At 32.5% G+C, this 17,379-nt stretch overlaps 1 protein-coding gene across 2 annotated transcripts in view; it reads right to left on the reverse strand.

Annotated features, from left to right (window-relative positions):
• Positions 1–17,379, reverse strand: part of LOC114330314 (protein UBASH3A homolog) — a 45,994-nt gene that overhangs the window by 5,865 nt on the left and 22,750 nt on the right. For both annotated transcript variants that reach the window (XM_050654421.1, XM_050654420.1), the window contains 3 exons: positions 11,621–11,824; positions 8,322–8,525; positions 5,870–6,079 (listed from right to left, as the gene is read on the reverse strand). In XM_050654421.1, the coding sequence (XP_050510378.1) occupies positions 5,870–6,079; positions 8,322–8,525; positions 11,621–11,824 (618 nt within the window). The remainder of the gene's footprint in view (positions 1–5,869; positions 6,080–8,321; positions 8,526–11,620; positions 11,825–17,379) is intronic.

Genomic DNA, 17,379 nt, shown 5'->3' on the forward strand with positions numbered 1-17,379 from the left:
AGTGTCACCAGTTGACCCTGTCGAACGCCTTACGATAATCTATAAAGCATATGTACAGTGGAATATTGAATTCCCTAGATTTTTCGATTATCTGTCTTATATTCAACAGGTATTCTCGAGTACCTCTACCTTTGGTAAATCCAGTTTGCTCTTGTGGAATTTCTCTTTGAAGGAAAGTTATTAGTCTCTTATTGATTCTTCTTCTTCTTCTTCTTCTTCAGCCTGTGTTCGTCCACTGCTGGACATATGCCTCTTCCATTTGCTTCCATCGATTTCTACTCTTGGCAATTCTCATCCACTGCTTGCCCGCGACTTGTTTGCTATCATCTGCCCACCTCTTCTGCGGTCTGCCTACTAATCGCCTGTTCTCTCTTGGTCTCCAGTTTGTTAGTCTCTGTGTTCATTTTTCGGGATTATCTCGGGCAACATGTCCGACCCATTGCCACTTGAGCCTTGCTATACGTTCTGCGACATCAGTAATCTTTGTTCTTTCACGAATGTCGATATTTCGAATTTTGTCTCTCAAACTAATCCCTAGCATGGCCCTCTCCATCGCTCTTTGAGTTGTACTGAGCTGCTCTAAGGTTTTCTTTGTAAAGGCCATGGTCTCTAGTCCATATGTAGTTACAGGCAAGATACATTTGTCATAAACTCTTCGTTTTAGACACATTGGTATATCTCTATTCTTCAAGATAAAGCTTAACTTGCCGAAAGCTACCCAAGACAATTGTATGCGTCTTTTTATTTCGGCTATTTGGTTTTCTTTGCCGATTTTAATGGTATGTCCAAGATATATATAGTGGTCTACATTTTCAAGACTGACGTTGTCAATAACAAGATTAGTTTGTACATTACTCATTATTTTTGTTTTCTGAAGATTCATTTTGAGACCTATTTTATTTGACTGCTGGCTTAGTTCCTTCATCATTTGCTCCAGTTCCTTGATATCTGTACTGAATAATACTATGTCGTCCGCAAACCTCAAATGACTCAAATGTACACCATCAATGTTTAGACCTTTTTCCTCCCAGTCGAGCTGTTTGAATACATTTTCCAATGCTAAGGTAAAAAGTTTTGGTGAAATAGTATCACCTTGTCTAATACCTTTACCAAGGCGTATTTTTTCGGTTTTTTGGTCTTCATTGATTTTGATGTGGAATGTGGCCTGTTCATAAACAGGCCACATTTTTATTTTACAGACCACATTGTTTATGAACAGGCCACATTTTTATTGATTATGTATCATTATTTTACTGGCATGTGATATAAGAGAAATAGTTCTATAATTGTCGCATTTATGGAAGCTGCCTTTTTTATGAATTGTCGTTATTGTAGATTTTGTCCAGTCTTCAGGCCATTATTTAGAATGCCATATTTGGTTACAGAGTAGATGAAGTAATTTTACGCCGGTTTCTTCTGTGGCTTTGAGCATTTCGGCTGTTATCAATCTGGATCTGGTGCTTTATTATATTTGAGCTTACTGATCGCGAGTCTTACTTCATTTTCAAGTATATCAGGTTCTTCTTCCACCTCATCAGAGATTTGGTTAACAGGTTGTTGGCGTTGATCATCTTTATATAGGTCCCTGCAATACGATCTCCATGTCTCTGCTATATCTTCTCTGTTTGTTCTCAGAGTTCCAGTGTTGTCTTCAATGGCCCAAGTTCTGGCTTTAAAGTCTCTTGTTAAGTAGCAAATTTTTCTAAATAGATCTCTCGGCTGATTATTCTGATCATGTCACTCAATCTCTTTGCATATACTTTGATAGTACTGTTTTTTGTCTGCCTTGCATCTTCGTTTTATATCTCTATTGAGGTTTCTTAAACTAGCTTTTTCCCTTTCACTATGCACGCCACTTTGACAAAGATTTCTTCCATTCTCAATGATTTGAATGGTTTCATCTGTTATCCAGTATTTCCGTTTCATAGGATTATTTATCTTTGGATGATCAATTGGTGTTGTTACACAATGTTTAAAAGTCTCCCATATTTCTTGTGATGTTCCGTTACGAATAGAGGGCATTATTTTATGTACTTCCTGGAGCAGGTCGTTCTCCTTTCTTAGTTCTATCCTATTTGTCTCATTTCGTTTGTTGGGAGCTTTAAGTTTAAGCTTTACTTTAGCTACGAGTAGAGTATGATCGGATCCGCATATCGCCTCCACCAGCGTAGATAAGGGGGGTACTGGGGGGACAGTACCCCCCCTAAGAAGCATTCTTGCAATTTGCAACTAATAACGCAGTGGAAAGATTCTCAATCATCTTCAAAAGCTCAAAGATTATTGGATACAATGCTAAAAACAAATTTTGTAGTTGCTCTCCATTGCTTGTCCCATGTTTTAAATATAACTGTAAGTTTAAGTAAATCTTTGCAGGCTAAAAGTTTGGACAAAATTTCTGCTCGATCTTTAGTAAACGATATATTATTAGTATTTCATAAAAAAAGAGAGGATGCTGAAAATGTGTTTAAAGGTATTTTTGAAGAAGTAACGAAAGTTCATCAAAAATTAGATTTTCCCATATTACTGCCAAGAATCAATGCCAGACAAATTTATCGCAGTAATATTGAAACAAAAAATCCTGAAGAATATTTTAGAGTGTCAGTTTTTATACCCCTTTTAGAAAACATATTCCAAGACCTCGAGTTTCGTTTCAATTCAGATCTTTTCGAAATTTTAGATATAAACAACTTAATACCGGTTAATGTTTTAAACCAGAGCGATAATGATTTAAAGTTTCTAGTAAAAAAGGTTCGCCCCTGGATATGATCTGACTGTTTTAATTGACGATATCCAGCGAATATTTGTAAGTATGTAATCTATTTGATTTCTAGACCCATCTCCAGGACTTTTCCAAGTATAAAGTTGACGTACGTGGTGTTTAAATCGAGTATTCATGATAGAATAATTGTGTGTGATAGCAAACTCGATTAAACGGTCACCTATTTCGTTTCTCTGACCTATACCGAACCTCAGTATCGTATATTTATGTTGAAATCTATCAGAATTTAGTATATGGTTCTAGAAATAAAAGTAAATAAAAGTCAATTTGGATTTATGCAAGGCAGGTCCACAACAGCAATTTTTGATTATAAGACAGCTAATGGAAAATTTAGAGTGAAAGAGAAAGACTTGCATATGTTCTTTATTAATCTTTAGAAGGCCTATGACAAAGTTACTAGACACCTACTGTAGTGGAGATTAAGTAAGAAAGGAGTGCCGGCTGAATATGTGAAAGAGTTGCAAGACGAGTGTGGGAGGGCCTCAACTAGCAGGGTTGCAAAAAAACGTGTTTTTTTAATTTTATATAAAACACATGTTTTTTTGTTTTAAACGTTTTTTTCTTGTTTTAAACATGTTTTATTTTGTTTTTAAATTTTACGTTTTATAAAAATAAAACATGTTTAAAACACATGTTTTTTTTTTGTATTAAACATGCGTTTTTTATTTTAAATTTTATGTTTTAAACAAATAAATCATTGTTTAAATTATATTTTCTTAAAGATGATATTAATAACTTTAATTTTAACTTTTCTTTAACATAATAGATAAGAAACCCAATTGCAATTAGGAGCTATTGCCTGGGGGAACCCAGACTATTTACTATTTATACATTCGCATTGCAAGTTGACTATTGCAATAACGCCTACTGTAAGTTATTTTGTGGCGTTAAGTGTTTTTTTGAAACAAGCAAATGGCGAATTTTTGTATGTGATCCGAAGGAGCTTCAAGGAGTGTATGGAAATGGCTTTGACCATTTCAATAAAGAAACAGAAATTTTCAGGCAATAAATTATCATCCAGAAGCCAGGGCCAGGGTTGTTTTGTTTTAAACAGTTTGTTTTAATCAACTGTTTTAAACATGTTTTAAACGTTTGCTTATGTTTAAAACAGTTTTTGTTTAAAACACTTAAATTAAACAAGTGCTTTTTTCATTTTCTTTATTAATATAACATCAAAAAAATTCTCAAATACATTATATAAACTTTTTAACATATATATTATTTATTTATTAATAATCTGAACACAAAAAAATTGGAAAACTGAAAATATTTTGCAAAAGAGTTAATCAATTTCTCAAAACTGTTTCAGACTCATAGTAATCTTGTAATTTAAATCAGTCACGTCATCACTGATGGAATTAAGCTCTTTAAAAATTGAAACCAACTTAGCAGATTTGACATTGCCTAGCCGATTACGTAGTTTGGAATGGTAAACCTTATGATTAGAACAGTCTTTCTATGTTGGCTGACGATGCAACAGCTGTGTGAAGCTGTTGAGCAAGTTTCAATGCTGTAGTATACCTATTTATTTTTTTCTTAGAACGCCACCATGCCAATGGTTTTACATTCTCAATATAGGTGTTTAGAAAACATATGGAGTAAAGGGTACACACTTTGCCTGGTAATAATAATAATCTAAAATGCTTCTGGATGATAATTCATAATGGATGGATGATAAGTTTATTTTCAATAAAGCGATGATCAAGCAAATTTGCCAAAAAATGAGCTAGGGTCACCAAATCATTTGCATGTTAAAAAAAAAAACAATAAGCACCACCAGAAACAGCACAAAATAACTGACAATGGACGTTATTGCAATAGACAAATTGTAATGTGGATTTATAAATTGTAAATAGTCTGGGGTTCCCCAGGCAATAGCTCCTAATTTTGCAATTGGTTTTCTTATCTATTATTGAGTAGAATAATAATAATAGATCAAACACTTTCAATTAATATTATGTTTAGGAAAATATGATTTAAACAATGTTTTCTTCTAAGTTTTATTTGTTTAAAATATAAAATTAAAAAAAAACATTTTTAAAGCAAAAAAAAATGTTTAAAACAAAAAAACGTGTTTTAAACAAGTTTTATTTGTTTAAAACATACAATTTAAAAACAAAAAAAAAACGTTTGTTTTGTTTAAAATTAAAAAAACATGTTTTTTTGCAACCCTGCCAGAAGCATTGCAAATTATTATTAATTACCAGGCAAAGTGTGTACCCTTTAAACCATATATTATGTTTTTTAAACATTTATGTAATACTATAGACATGGTGGCGTTCTGTGAAAAATATAAATAATACAGGATTGGAACTTGCTTAACAGCTCCACACAGCTAATGCATCGTCAGCCAACATAGGAAAGACTCTTCTCCTCAACATACGCTTTACCTTTCCAAACTACGTAATCGGCTAGGCAATGTCAAAGCTGCTAAGTTGGTTTCAATTTTTAAAGAGCTTAATTGCATCAGTGATGACGTGACTGATCAGATATCAGATCGATAATTTTAGATTACAAGATTACTATGAGACTGGAATAGTTTTAAGAAATTTATTAACTCTTGTATGCAAAATGTTTTAAGTTTTCCAATTTTTGTTACGTTCCGTTTATTAATAAATAAATAATATGTATGTTAAAAAGTTTGTATAATGTATTTGAATTTTTTTTTCATATTTATTTATTATTTTAATAAAGAAAATGGAAAAGAAAACGGTTGTCTAATTTAAGTGTTTTAAACAAAAACTGTTTTAAACATAAACAAATGTTTAAAACATGTTTAAAACCGTTGTTTAAAACAAAAACTTTAAAACGAAACAACCCTGTCAACTAGCGTTAGAACGAATGCAGGTGAAACGAAAATTTTGTGTGAAAGTCTGAGAGACAAGTGGAGGAAAGACTAGAGCAGTGGATATAGGCGCTTGAAGAAAAAGGACTAAAATTAAGTAGGACAAAAACAAAATATTTCGAATATTCTTTTAAAGATGGTACTCCAAATCCGGATACAGTAGTAACTCACAAAAGATGATTTAGATATATTTATAAAAACTATTTTAATAGAAAAAAAAGACTATTTTAAAAGTATCTACTTACCAAAGTAGCTTGTAAAATTCCAACGTTTGTGATAGGCGAATCTTTTAAATAGCCCGTAGCACCTTCACTTCTATAAGGTAAGTTTTTTGGCATATTGAGATCTCTCCTAGTGTACTGTCCCGATTCGTCAAAGCAGTAAGGCGTCCATGTGCCAAATGTAAAGTCTATTCTTTCTCCGTGTCTCATTATGAATACACTGCGGCTCTTTGCCTGCAAAGATACTTTCAGTGATGATAAAATAACTTAATTAAAAAAAAGAATGTGCGTGTGTACTTTGTACGCACGTTAATTCAAAAAATATTTTTTTGGTCACCCTGTATAAATAATGATCATAATGTTTATATTACTGAATAGGGAATTGAACACGCTTTCAAATGAAATACCACAAGACCCCTATTATTCCCATTTAAAAAAATCATCGATTACGTCATCACGCTCTGATGGATGACGTCACCTAGTATGAAATATATCCCAAAAAGTTGCAAAATAATAAAAATAAAAATGGACCTATTTCGGCATTTCCTTTCATTCATTCATTCATTTATTTACCCACGGGAAAACCCGATTAACAATAAAAATACAATAAATACAATAAAAAAATGAGGTATTGTCCTTTTCATGATCATTTTTCAGTGCGTAACAAATGATAGGAAAAAGGGTAAGTCCGTGATAATACACATTTATGACATTTATTCTAACATGACATTTTAGTTAAATCTGACAGTTGTCACATTTTATTTTCAATTTGGAATAAAAACAAATCAAATGTGTTTCTTGCATTTATAAAATGGTATTTTCTTTGATTTGTATAGTCTTATAAATTATACAGATTATATTTGTAATATTATTATCTAATTAAAAAAAAATTATTTTTTTATTATGGCGCCATCTATCGACAACTAGAATAACTAGAATAAATGTTATAAAAATGTCACCGACGAAATGTAATCACCGACGTGCCTTTTTTCTGTCACATACAATTTAATGCGTTAGAAAGAAATCAAAAAACTGTGACGCACTGAAAGATGATCATGAGAAAAAGAATACAATCATTCATTAAAATATAAAAAGTCAAATAAAGAAAAGCAAAGGCTTGAAAAATCACCAGGCAAGATATTCAAAACATAACAGTTAGAAAAATAAAATATAAAATGTACACATGTAACTGAAACAAATCAATAAAATTATACAAAACACAAATACAATAATAAAATACAACAACATTGGAAGATGAAACCTAATTATCACATGGCAAGAGATCTCCTCAGTTGGCCCAGGCTTATATTAAACAGATCCATATCAAAACCGTTAAGGAAGCACATATATCTACCTAAAGGCATGTTACTACCGTAGGATGTTCTGTGAAAGGCCGTGTTAAAGGTAACATTGTAGCGTAAACCTAGGTATGGAACATTAAATCTTACACTATCCAACAAACTGGGACAATCAATAAGTCCATTAATGATTTTGAAAACAAAGAATTCCTTAAAATCTAATAGGTAACTATTGCCAAATATCGAGGTGGACTCTTTTCTTTGGCCCACCCTGTATAACTTTGTATTCATTGTGAAATCTGGTGAAAATACATTAATTTCTATTTCATTAGACAGTTTATTTGAATTTTATTTACCCTGCCTTAAATGAAATTATTATTAAACTATTTATTAAATTTATCCTTTAAATGTTCAAATTTTGAACATTTTGATTTTTGACCATTTTTTCAGGCCTGTAACTCCTATATGACGTTCTGCAACTCCAAATTTTTACTCCTTATTCTACTTGCTAGGGGCTAATATTCAGCCAAATTTCAAATTTATTCATCCGTGCCCATCAGAGATATAAGGGGTCAAACTTTGAGATTTTTCAAAAAATTACATTTTTGAGATTTTTTTTGAAAAAATTTACTCAGGTCTCAAAGCTCAAACCTTTTTTGTTTAAAGTATGTACGTATGTCTTTTCCAGGAAAAAATTACAAACCATTATCGGCTCGCCTTATGCTGTTAAAAAAATGCTGGAAATTGAATTTTATCAGTTTACTTTTTCAAACTTTGAGGTTCATTTAAGGCCTTAAGGGTAGTTTGAAATTAAATAATGCTGCAGGCAATTTTTTAGAGCATACTTTTCTAAAAAGTTTGGTTTTTGATTTATTGTTCTAGGACAAACCTCGGTAAAAATATTGACTAAAGAGCGAAGCCATGTTTTCCGTGAAAATGATCGACACGCTTTAACAAAAATGGCAGTCATCGGCAAACTAAATTTTTTAGATATAAAATGAATGCAGTTTAGTACTCTCTATAGACTGAAGTTTAAAAGGTAGAAAAATAAAAAAATAGTCAAGCAACCACCTTTGGACCACTTGGCTTGGATTGACCGCCGTGTAAAAAAAGAAAAAGTAGGGATAGCCGTAAAAAATTTGCGCCTGCGCTCTTAAAATAAACTTTACAACATTTACCTCTGCGTCATTAGTAGACATTTTTTTTAATTCTAATAAATTTTCGTATAAATTTCCTTCGTCTCCGTAGTCTCCGTCGTTAACTTTTGGCGGAATCGGAGGTTTTACGACTTCCGAAAATAAGGCAGAGGGTTCCTCTATCATATTGTCCTTTTTCTGGTTTTTCCTCTTCTCGTCAGAAGATTCGAGTTGGTTAAGGGCTATCTGAAAAAGATTTCATATTGATAATAGTACATTGTTTACCGGGTAGGAAAAGCTTAACATTCCTGGACGACTGTGAAGATTGCTAAGTCGAGGCGAAAGCCGAGACTTAGCAACACAGAGTCCAGGAATGTGGCTTTTCCTACGAGGTAAACATACTATTTTTCCGCAAATCGTTTAAAATTCGACAGATATTGATTGATTTAAAAAAAAACGCGATAATTTTATTCCCAAATAAATGGTGCTTTGAAATTCCTAATAAAATTACTTGGGTTACTATGGAAACGTATTGAGGTTGAATTGTCAAACTTGACGCTTATAAATTTAATTGCTGGTGTTCTCGAAAGTAAAATGATAAGTGATGATGAAATTTCCATTCCTGGGACTCCTCCAGAGCTGGTTGAGGCAGTGAATACTGCTTCATTAGAATTATTGCCAAAGAAATCAAGAGAAAAGTACGAAAATGCATACAGACGTTTTATGGATTATCGCATTAGTAAAAATACGAGTTCTTTCTCAGAAAATGTTGTAATGGCATACTTCCTAGACCTTTGTTTAAAGATGAAATCTTCAACATTATGGGCCAATTATTCAATGCTGAAGTCAACCCTTGCACTTAAACACAATGTAGATATATCTACATACTCAAAACTTCGTTCTTTATTGAAACGGCAAGCTCAAGGTTATAGGGCAAAGAAATCTAAGATTTTAACGAAGGAAGAAATTGAAAAATTTATCCAGAAAGCTCCAGATAAAGAAAATTTAATGATTAAGGTAATTTACAAGGTTTTAATAGCAATGTGTTTTCTATCATTTATGTAGAACACTAACAACTGTACGGAAATATCATTTCCTTACAGTAAGGAAATGACATTTCCTTACAGTAAGGAAGTCCTGACTTTTTCTTCAAGAAATTTTGACAGGAATGTCAAAATTTCCTGGCGATTTGCGGAAAAAATATTATTTACTATATTTTTTGGGAATTAACAATGGTTTTAATTGAAAATATGTTTATATTGACGTTTCGATTTCCACTTCGAAAACCGAGTAACATTGAAAAACAGACAGAGTCATGTCTATACAAAAAGAAGAAGACAACCGTTCTAGTAATTATTTTCAATATCTTCTAGATTACCACTTATTTTTGTTTTCACTTATCAAAAAAATGACGAAAACCATGTCTGTCTGTTGGTAAACAAAACTCCTCCGTCTTATAACCCAAGATTGTCTTATAACCCGAGAGCTTATAACCCAAAGATTGTATTAACGGTGAGAAATTATACTTGGACTCTACCCAGAATGAAAAAAAAGGCTTCAAGGAGCTAAAAATCACAAAAATTGGACTATTGATGATTGGAAGCAGGTAAACAGCATTGCTTAACATTGTTTTTCTTTTATATAGTTTAAAACCTGGACAAATGATCAATTTGTCCAGGATTCTAAAGTAATAATATTCCAGGTTTGTTTTTCGTAGGAATCCATCGTTCCTCATGGATAAAGCTGAATTTGCGAGAAGACCTGGGGCAAAATACAAAGAAGATTTTCTTGTAAGGACAGTAAAACACTCTTCCCTGAGTGTCATGGTGTGGTTCATCATAAGCAGTCAAGGAACTGGTCGACTTTACATTATCGAAGAAACAATGCGAGATGATCAGTACTTTAGGGTACTGCAAAGATAAATGCTTCTCCGAGTCCAGGAGTGGTTCCCGAATAAACGTTTATGCATGACTAGGCCACTTGTCACAAGGCAAAAACTGTTACAAAATTCCTCGCTGAAAACTAGATAAAGGTGCTCGAGTGGCCTAGCAATTCACCAGATTTGAATCAAATAGAAAATCTTTGGAAACTAAAAAGAAACAAATATTTAATGAAATTAGCGTCGATTAATCGAGACCGTAATAGAAGCATGGCACAGGAGTGAAACAATTCAACAAAATTACCAGAAATCTATAGAAAGTATGCCAAGAAGGTGCCAGGCAACAATTGCTGCAAAGGGTGACAGTATAAAGTGCTTAAGGAGGGGGATGGTTTGAAATCAACATATCAACCACATTTTTGTGAATTTTTTTCGAAACTATGGTAGAATTATTTTATTTTTAAATTAAATAAACACATTAAGTACAATTCAAAGAATATTTAAGAAAAAATTCAATCCAAAATATTGAAAAATAAGCCATTGGCGACAAATTTTGGAGGCAGCTCAAAAAAAAATGGATTTTGCGGTGGACATCAGAACTCATCACTGGATTATACGAAACAAAAAATTCAAAAAGATTTTATTAGCTTATGAGTTTCACGAGGTAACAACGTCGAGTTTTTTTATTTTTAATGATTTTTGAATTTTTGGTATCACTCAAAAGTCAAAAATACGAAATTTTTGATAAAAATTTTGTGAAAACCAACATATTTAATATTGTTGAACAAAAAATAAGCACAAAACAAAAAATATCTCGACGTTGTTACCTCACGCCATGTCTAAAGAAAATCTGTGCAAAATATCAGGTAGATCGGCAGAGTAGTTTTTCAGTTACAATGTCCACCGCATTTGAAAAAGCAGTTTTGAGAAAAATGCGTTTAAAGTTTTGACAACTGCATCTTCATCTTCTTATTTGTCTGCCAAATCGTAAAGTGATGAACATTGGAATATTTTTTTTAAATTGAGGAGTAATCTACAAAAGAGAAGGCGAACAGTTGTTTAACGTTTCTCACTACGCTCAAGCGTGCTGGCGCGAAGCCGCGGCAAAGCGAGTCGAAGGTAGGGATATTCAACATCCTGTATCTCTGGTAATTTTACTCCGATTATTTTGAAATTTTCAGAGAGTATTCTTGAAAGTATGCACTTTTATTTCAAATAATAAAAAAATTTAAATATTTCAAACCATACCCCCTCCTTAAGGCATAATTTCAAGTGTTTTCATGTAATTACCCATTTCTTTTTAAACATCTGTTAACTTTATAACCTTTGAAGCGTAGCACTGGCCCTGTTACCTTTCTTGTATACCGTAGGCCCTAGATATAGCAAACTACCCTGCTATAACCCCAAAGCTGCGTTAGCAGTATAAAAAGGGAGACTATTATAATTAACTTTATAACATTACCTTTTTATGAAGCGTCCAAGCGTCGGATTCGGCAGTTCTTTCCGTGTAGGATTCAGGAAGAAGGCCCGATTGGCCCGTCAACCACGAAGTGCCCTCAACCCAACCGTCTGGAGAACTAGCAACAGCTTCAGAACTTACATAAACGTAATCTCCAATTCGCAAATCTAGCTCATCAGATTCTATGGGAGTATAAGCATGAACTACCTAAAAAAAACGATCGGTACATAAGAAATTAATTGGTGAAGTCAACTTATACGTAACGAAAACAGGTGTTATAAACAATACAATGACAATTGGTTGGTATGATCCCACCAATATTTTTGATGATAGTAACCGCACATTGGTAAAATATTTTAATCTGTTTACTGCTACTTACATTTATAACGATAAGGAGGTTTACGAGATGTGGATAATTTGTCTTAAATTGGTGTTTAAAAATTGTTATTACCGAGGGCCGAAAGTCCCTTAGACTTAAAAGTTTCTTTTGAATGAAATATTTGAAATTAGAAATCACACTAAATTTTCTGTTTCTTTTCACCCCTGTAACTTATTAAAATAAACATAGAAATTTTTAGGGACTTCAGGCCCTCAGTAATAATGTAATCTTTCATTCTGCGTTTAAATTTTTCAAAAATACTTGCTAGTTTTCTCAAGATTCGAAAAAAAAATGAATGCATTTAAATAGCATTTGACCAAGATTTTGCGCCTACACCCTTAACAAAATATAATCATTAGTGTATTTTGTTTTATTCTATTTCTTACCTTAAATAAAGAACTTCACAAAGACTATTGTTGTTCAAGTCTGAACTGCGATAAAAGGCCAAATGGATGAATATCTTTTGATATTGTTCTGTTTTATTTGTAAATATTTGTATATAAATGAAAATATGTACACAGACAATATTTTATACGGAAGGATTTTTTTATTGGTTTTAATGTAATCTTATCTGTTTGAATTTCACTGTCACGGTCGTTTGTTTACGTTAATTAACAATTATTCTTGTTATCAAGAAAATAAGAAAGTTTATTATAATTTTATACCATATGTATCTTGATATACCATGGAACATATCAGGTAGTTTAAGTAGTAATTTATAAGTAATACATATATAATAATAAATATTTTAGTAAGCAAGTAAATCAACTAAAATGTGACATATTATTCCAAATTAGCGTTAACGGGAGATAGGGCAGTCAATGAGAGCAAGAACAGGTTATTACCTCCGAATTCTATCCTACTGCATGGATTTTAATGAAATTTTAGGAATAGCTTGAAAATATCTCCTTATTCAAAGTCTACCCTATGCCGATGTGTGCTTTTGTCTTGGAGGCGGTTCCCACCCCTTCTCGGGGATGGAAAATTTTTTGGTTAAACAACTACGGAAGTTGCTAGAGAACCTAATTCTAAGCAAAAACTGTTCTATATTTTTTTTTCGAAAACTCAATACTTTTTAAGTTATTCGTGGTTGAAAATTGGCCATTTTCATTGAAATTGACACCTTTTCAAACGGTTTTTTGCGAATACCTTAAAAACAATGCATCTAACTAAAAAAATTATATAAAACATTTTTGTAGCTCATAAAAAATAAAAGAGATTTGTTCCTTCTTCAATCTTCTAGTTATAACACAAAAAGAGATATGGTAGGTAAAAAGAGTTTGTTTTTTTGGTGCATGCTAAATCAGTATATTCAACTTGAAATAATAGAGAAACGGTCGATTTTAGGTGTATAATGCTAACAGTACCAATACATTTTATTGTGCTTGAAAAGTTTTTTCAAATATGCAATATTAAATGTCGATTACATTCAAACTAAGCGAGATATGCTGCAAAAAAATGATGACTAAAGAATTTTAAGAAAAAAATTGAGAAGTATATTTAACCCGTTATCCACAAGAATTTAAATGCATCGTTTTCCTTCTAAAATATACATTTTACTACAGTGTTATTTTTATGTTCAAAAAGTTGAGCGGGTTTAAAATGAATGGTTTTTGAAAAAAAAATAAGATCAAATTATAGAGCGCATATTTAATTTTCTTAAAAATCTTCCTTTTTCTCCATGTAACTTGAAAATGATAAGAGATACTGTTATGAAAAATAAAATTAATGTTTATCTAGAAGAAACCTACATTTTTGTATGGCATCTTTTTTTGGCATCTCTTATCATTTTCGAGTTACATGGAGAAATAAAAAGATTTTTAAGAAAATTTAAAAATGCGTTCAATAATTTGATCTTATTTTTTTTCAAAAACCATTCATTTTAAACCCGCCCAACTTTTTGAACATAAAAAGATCACTATAGTAAAATGTATTGTAGAAGGAAAACGATGCATTTAAATCTTGTGGATGAGGGGTTAAACATACTTCTCATTTTTTTTTCTTAAAATACGTTAGTCATCAAATTTTTTACAGTTTATCTCGCATAGTTTGAATGTAATCGACATTTAATATTGCTTAATTTATAGGTCTTTTCAAGCACAACAAAAGTTATTGGTAGCATTATACACCTTAAATCGACCGTTTCTCTGTTATTTCAAGTTAAATACACTGATTTGAGCATGCACCAAGAAAACAAGTTTTTTTCACTTACCATGTATCTCTTTTTGTGTTATAACTAGAAGATTCATAAAGGAAAGAATCTCTTTGCTATTTTATAAGCTACAAAAATATTTTATATAGTTTTTTTACTTAGATGCATAGTTTTTAAGGTATTCGCAAAAAACCGTTTGAAAAGGTGTTAGCCCGACCGCACATCAAAGAAACATGAAACGTAAATTACGTTTCATGGAAATAAACCACTGCTAAACAAATATACGTCCGGCTATTTATGAGACTCTCCGAAAATAAAAATGTGTCATGAGCATGAATCACACTCGTTTCATTGATAGGCGGACTTTGAGATTTTTTTAGCAGTGTTTTAGTTTCATGAAACATGTTTCTCGTTTCATGTTTCATGTTTTTCGTTTCATGTTTCTTTGGTGTGCGGCTTGGCTTATGTTTCAATGAAAATGGCCAATTTTCAACCAGGAATAACTCAAAAAGTATTGAGTTCTCGAAAAAAAATGATAGAACAGATTTTGCTTAGTATTAGGTTCTCTAGCAACTTCCGTAGTTATTTAAGCAAAACATTTTCCACCCCCGAGAAGGGGTGGGAACCGCCCCCAAGACAAAAGCACACATCGGCATAGGGTAGACTTTGTTTATTGGGCTATTCCCTACTTACTGTAAAAATATCGCGTAAATCGATATAGTAGGATGGAATTCGGAGCCACATACCCTCATTGACTGCCCTAAAAACCAGTATCTACATTCAAAAGTTTACAGAACGGCTTACCCCAAGGGTCGGTTCTATCGCCGCTATTGTTCAGCATTTACACATCAGACGCTGCTATTACAACCTACAACCTAATTTAAATGTACTGATGCGAATGATATGACTTATTTGGGTATGCAAGAAAGAAACATCAACAGAAGACGTAAATGGAGATTTTTTACGCTGAATACGAATGTGAGCTCGAAATTGCCGAATTGGCTCTGGATTTTGAGATATGTATCCTAATCTAAAAGTGCAAAAATAGCTGTTTTTGACCGTTTTTGAGGTTATGTAGATCCGTAAATTTTTTCTATCCTAAAATAATACGCATAACATTAAAGTATTTCTTTCGAATGCGGATTAAATCCTGCTTCTGGATTAGGACGCGAAATTTGTAGAAGTTTCTGGGAGAGAAATTATATTACGATGCTACATAACCTTAAAAACCACAGACATATAATACCTATCTACAATCTAAAATTGTTCCCCCAGTGCGACAGAGAAAAGTGCTTGTAGTTAGGTTAGGCATCTCTTTCAAATCGGTAGGTTTTATCAAATCTGCAGCAGTGGAAAAGTCACGCGGCCGATAAACCCCACATCATTGGACAAACCCCGCCGATTAGAAAGATGTGTCTGCCTACCCTAAATACAAACACTTTTCTCTATCGCACTGGGGGAACACTTTTAGGTTGCAGCACGCATTCTAGATATTATTAGGTATATGTTTATATCAAAAATGGCCAAAACCGCAATCTTTTTCAATTTTAGGTTAGGATGTCTCAGAAACCAGAGTCAATTAGGCAATTTGAATTCAGCGAATACAAAACCTTCTGAAAAGTATATTCTGATCTTCGGGTCTGAATATTGGTCAAATTTTGTCGGTCTGTGTTATTATCAAAACAAATAAAGAAACAAAAATAAAAACTGTTTTTACTTACAACTTCATCATATATATTATCAAAAATATTTGTCGTTTGAATACTTGGTGTGGATATTATTACTAAATCACATTGTTATGTCTCGATAGAATTGTTTTGAAAAGTATGACAAAACATGTAGAGTAAGGACCTTGGATCTTTACTCATTTTTTTATTAATTATTTTTAATAAAATACATTCTTCAATGAAAATGTATGGTCATTATCATTAGTAATAATGTTTTTTTACAATAATAATAATTAAAGAAAATTGAAGAAAAAAAACTATAACAAATGTGAGCTAGTGCAGAGATCTGGGCCTGGGGATTTAGAAGTCTGAGATCGAGGAAGCCCTGAAGAAGACATCAGAGAGGATGTCGAAAGTTCGGTGTAGTAATATTAAAGCCTGATTCTCATTAGACGTGCAAGGAACCGGACCGGCCACGGCAAGGCACGGGCAAGGTTTTCGGAGCCAATTCACACTGCGAAAGGCTTGCCGCGGGTTGGTTGCTTTGTGTAGTGAACAATGTTGAAATTGAACGTTAATAAAAATTGCTCTATTAGACGAAGAAACAGAAAATGGAAACAAATATTGCAGAAATAGAAAAATACGTTGTTAAAAGCTGAAAATTTGTTAATATCTTAAGGGTGTCTAGTCGGACAAACTTTGATATATGGAAACACTGGAACAGGGGAAGTTTTAATTGTGGAATAGGTTAAAAATTTGGAACGTCAGACCACGAAAACGTCCCATGTATTTTGTCGGACAGAACTTCTAATTGATTTGTTACCCTTTCATTAAACTCTCATGCAAAAATCTGACTGCTATTTGTCACCTGTCATAATTCCTGTCATTTGACATGTTCTACGTGTTCCACTCATTAAAATGCCCAGTTGGTGATAAATAGCAGTCTGATTTTTGCAGGACACTTTAATGAAAGGGTAACAAATTAATTGGAAGTTCTGTCCGACAAATTACATGGGACGTTTTCGTAGTCTGACGTTCCAAATTTTTAACCTGTTCCGCAATTAAAACTTCCCCTGTTCCAGTGTTCCCATACATCAAAGTTTACCCGACTAGACACCCGTAAGCTATTAAAAAATTTTCAGCTTGCTATTAAGAGCAAACAGTAGCGATCAACAGGTAGCAAAAACGCGTTCAAAGATTGCAGCTGTAATTTTGAATATTTTTTCGAGATATTTGGCACACGTATTCGTAATATAATAAAGAATGGCGGTACAGAGCCCAATTTGAAAAATATATTAGTATGTGGAAATTACTCTGTAATTAAATACAATATTAAAAAAACGAGCCTGTACCGCCATTAAGAAGAACAAAAAATACACTTTCTTCAAATAAACTTTTTTATCCGTTGCCTAGATTTTGTGTCATTTTGGAACTACTAATGAAATAAAAAAATTTATTTGAAGAAAGTGTACTTTTTGTTCTTCTTAATGGCGGTACAGGCTCGTTTTTTAATATTGTATTTAATTGCAGAGTAATTTCCACATAATAATATATTTTTCAAATT

This window comes from Diabrotica virgifera, chromosome 6 (genome assembly GCF_917563875.1).
Source record: "Diabrotica virgifera virgifera chromosome 6, PGI_DIABVI_V3a".
Taxonomy (NCBI): Eukaryota; Metazoa; Arthropoda; class Insecta; order Coleoptera; family Chrysomelidae; genus Diabrotica; species Diabrotica virgifera.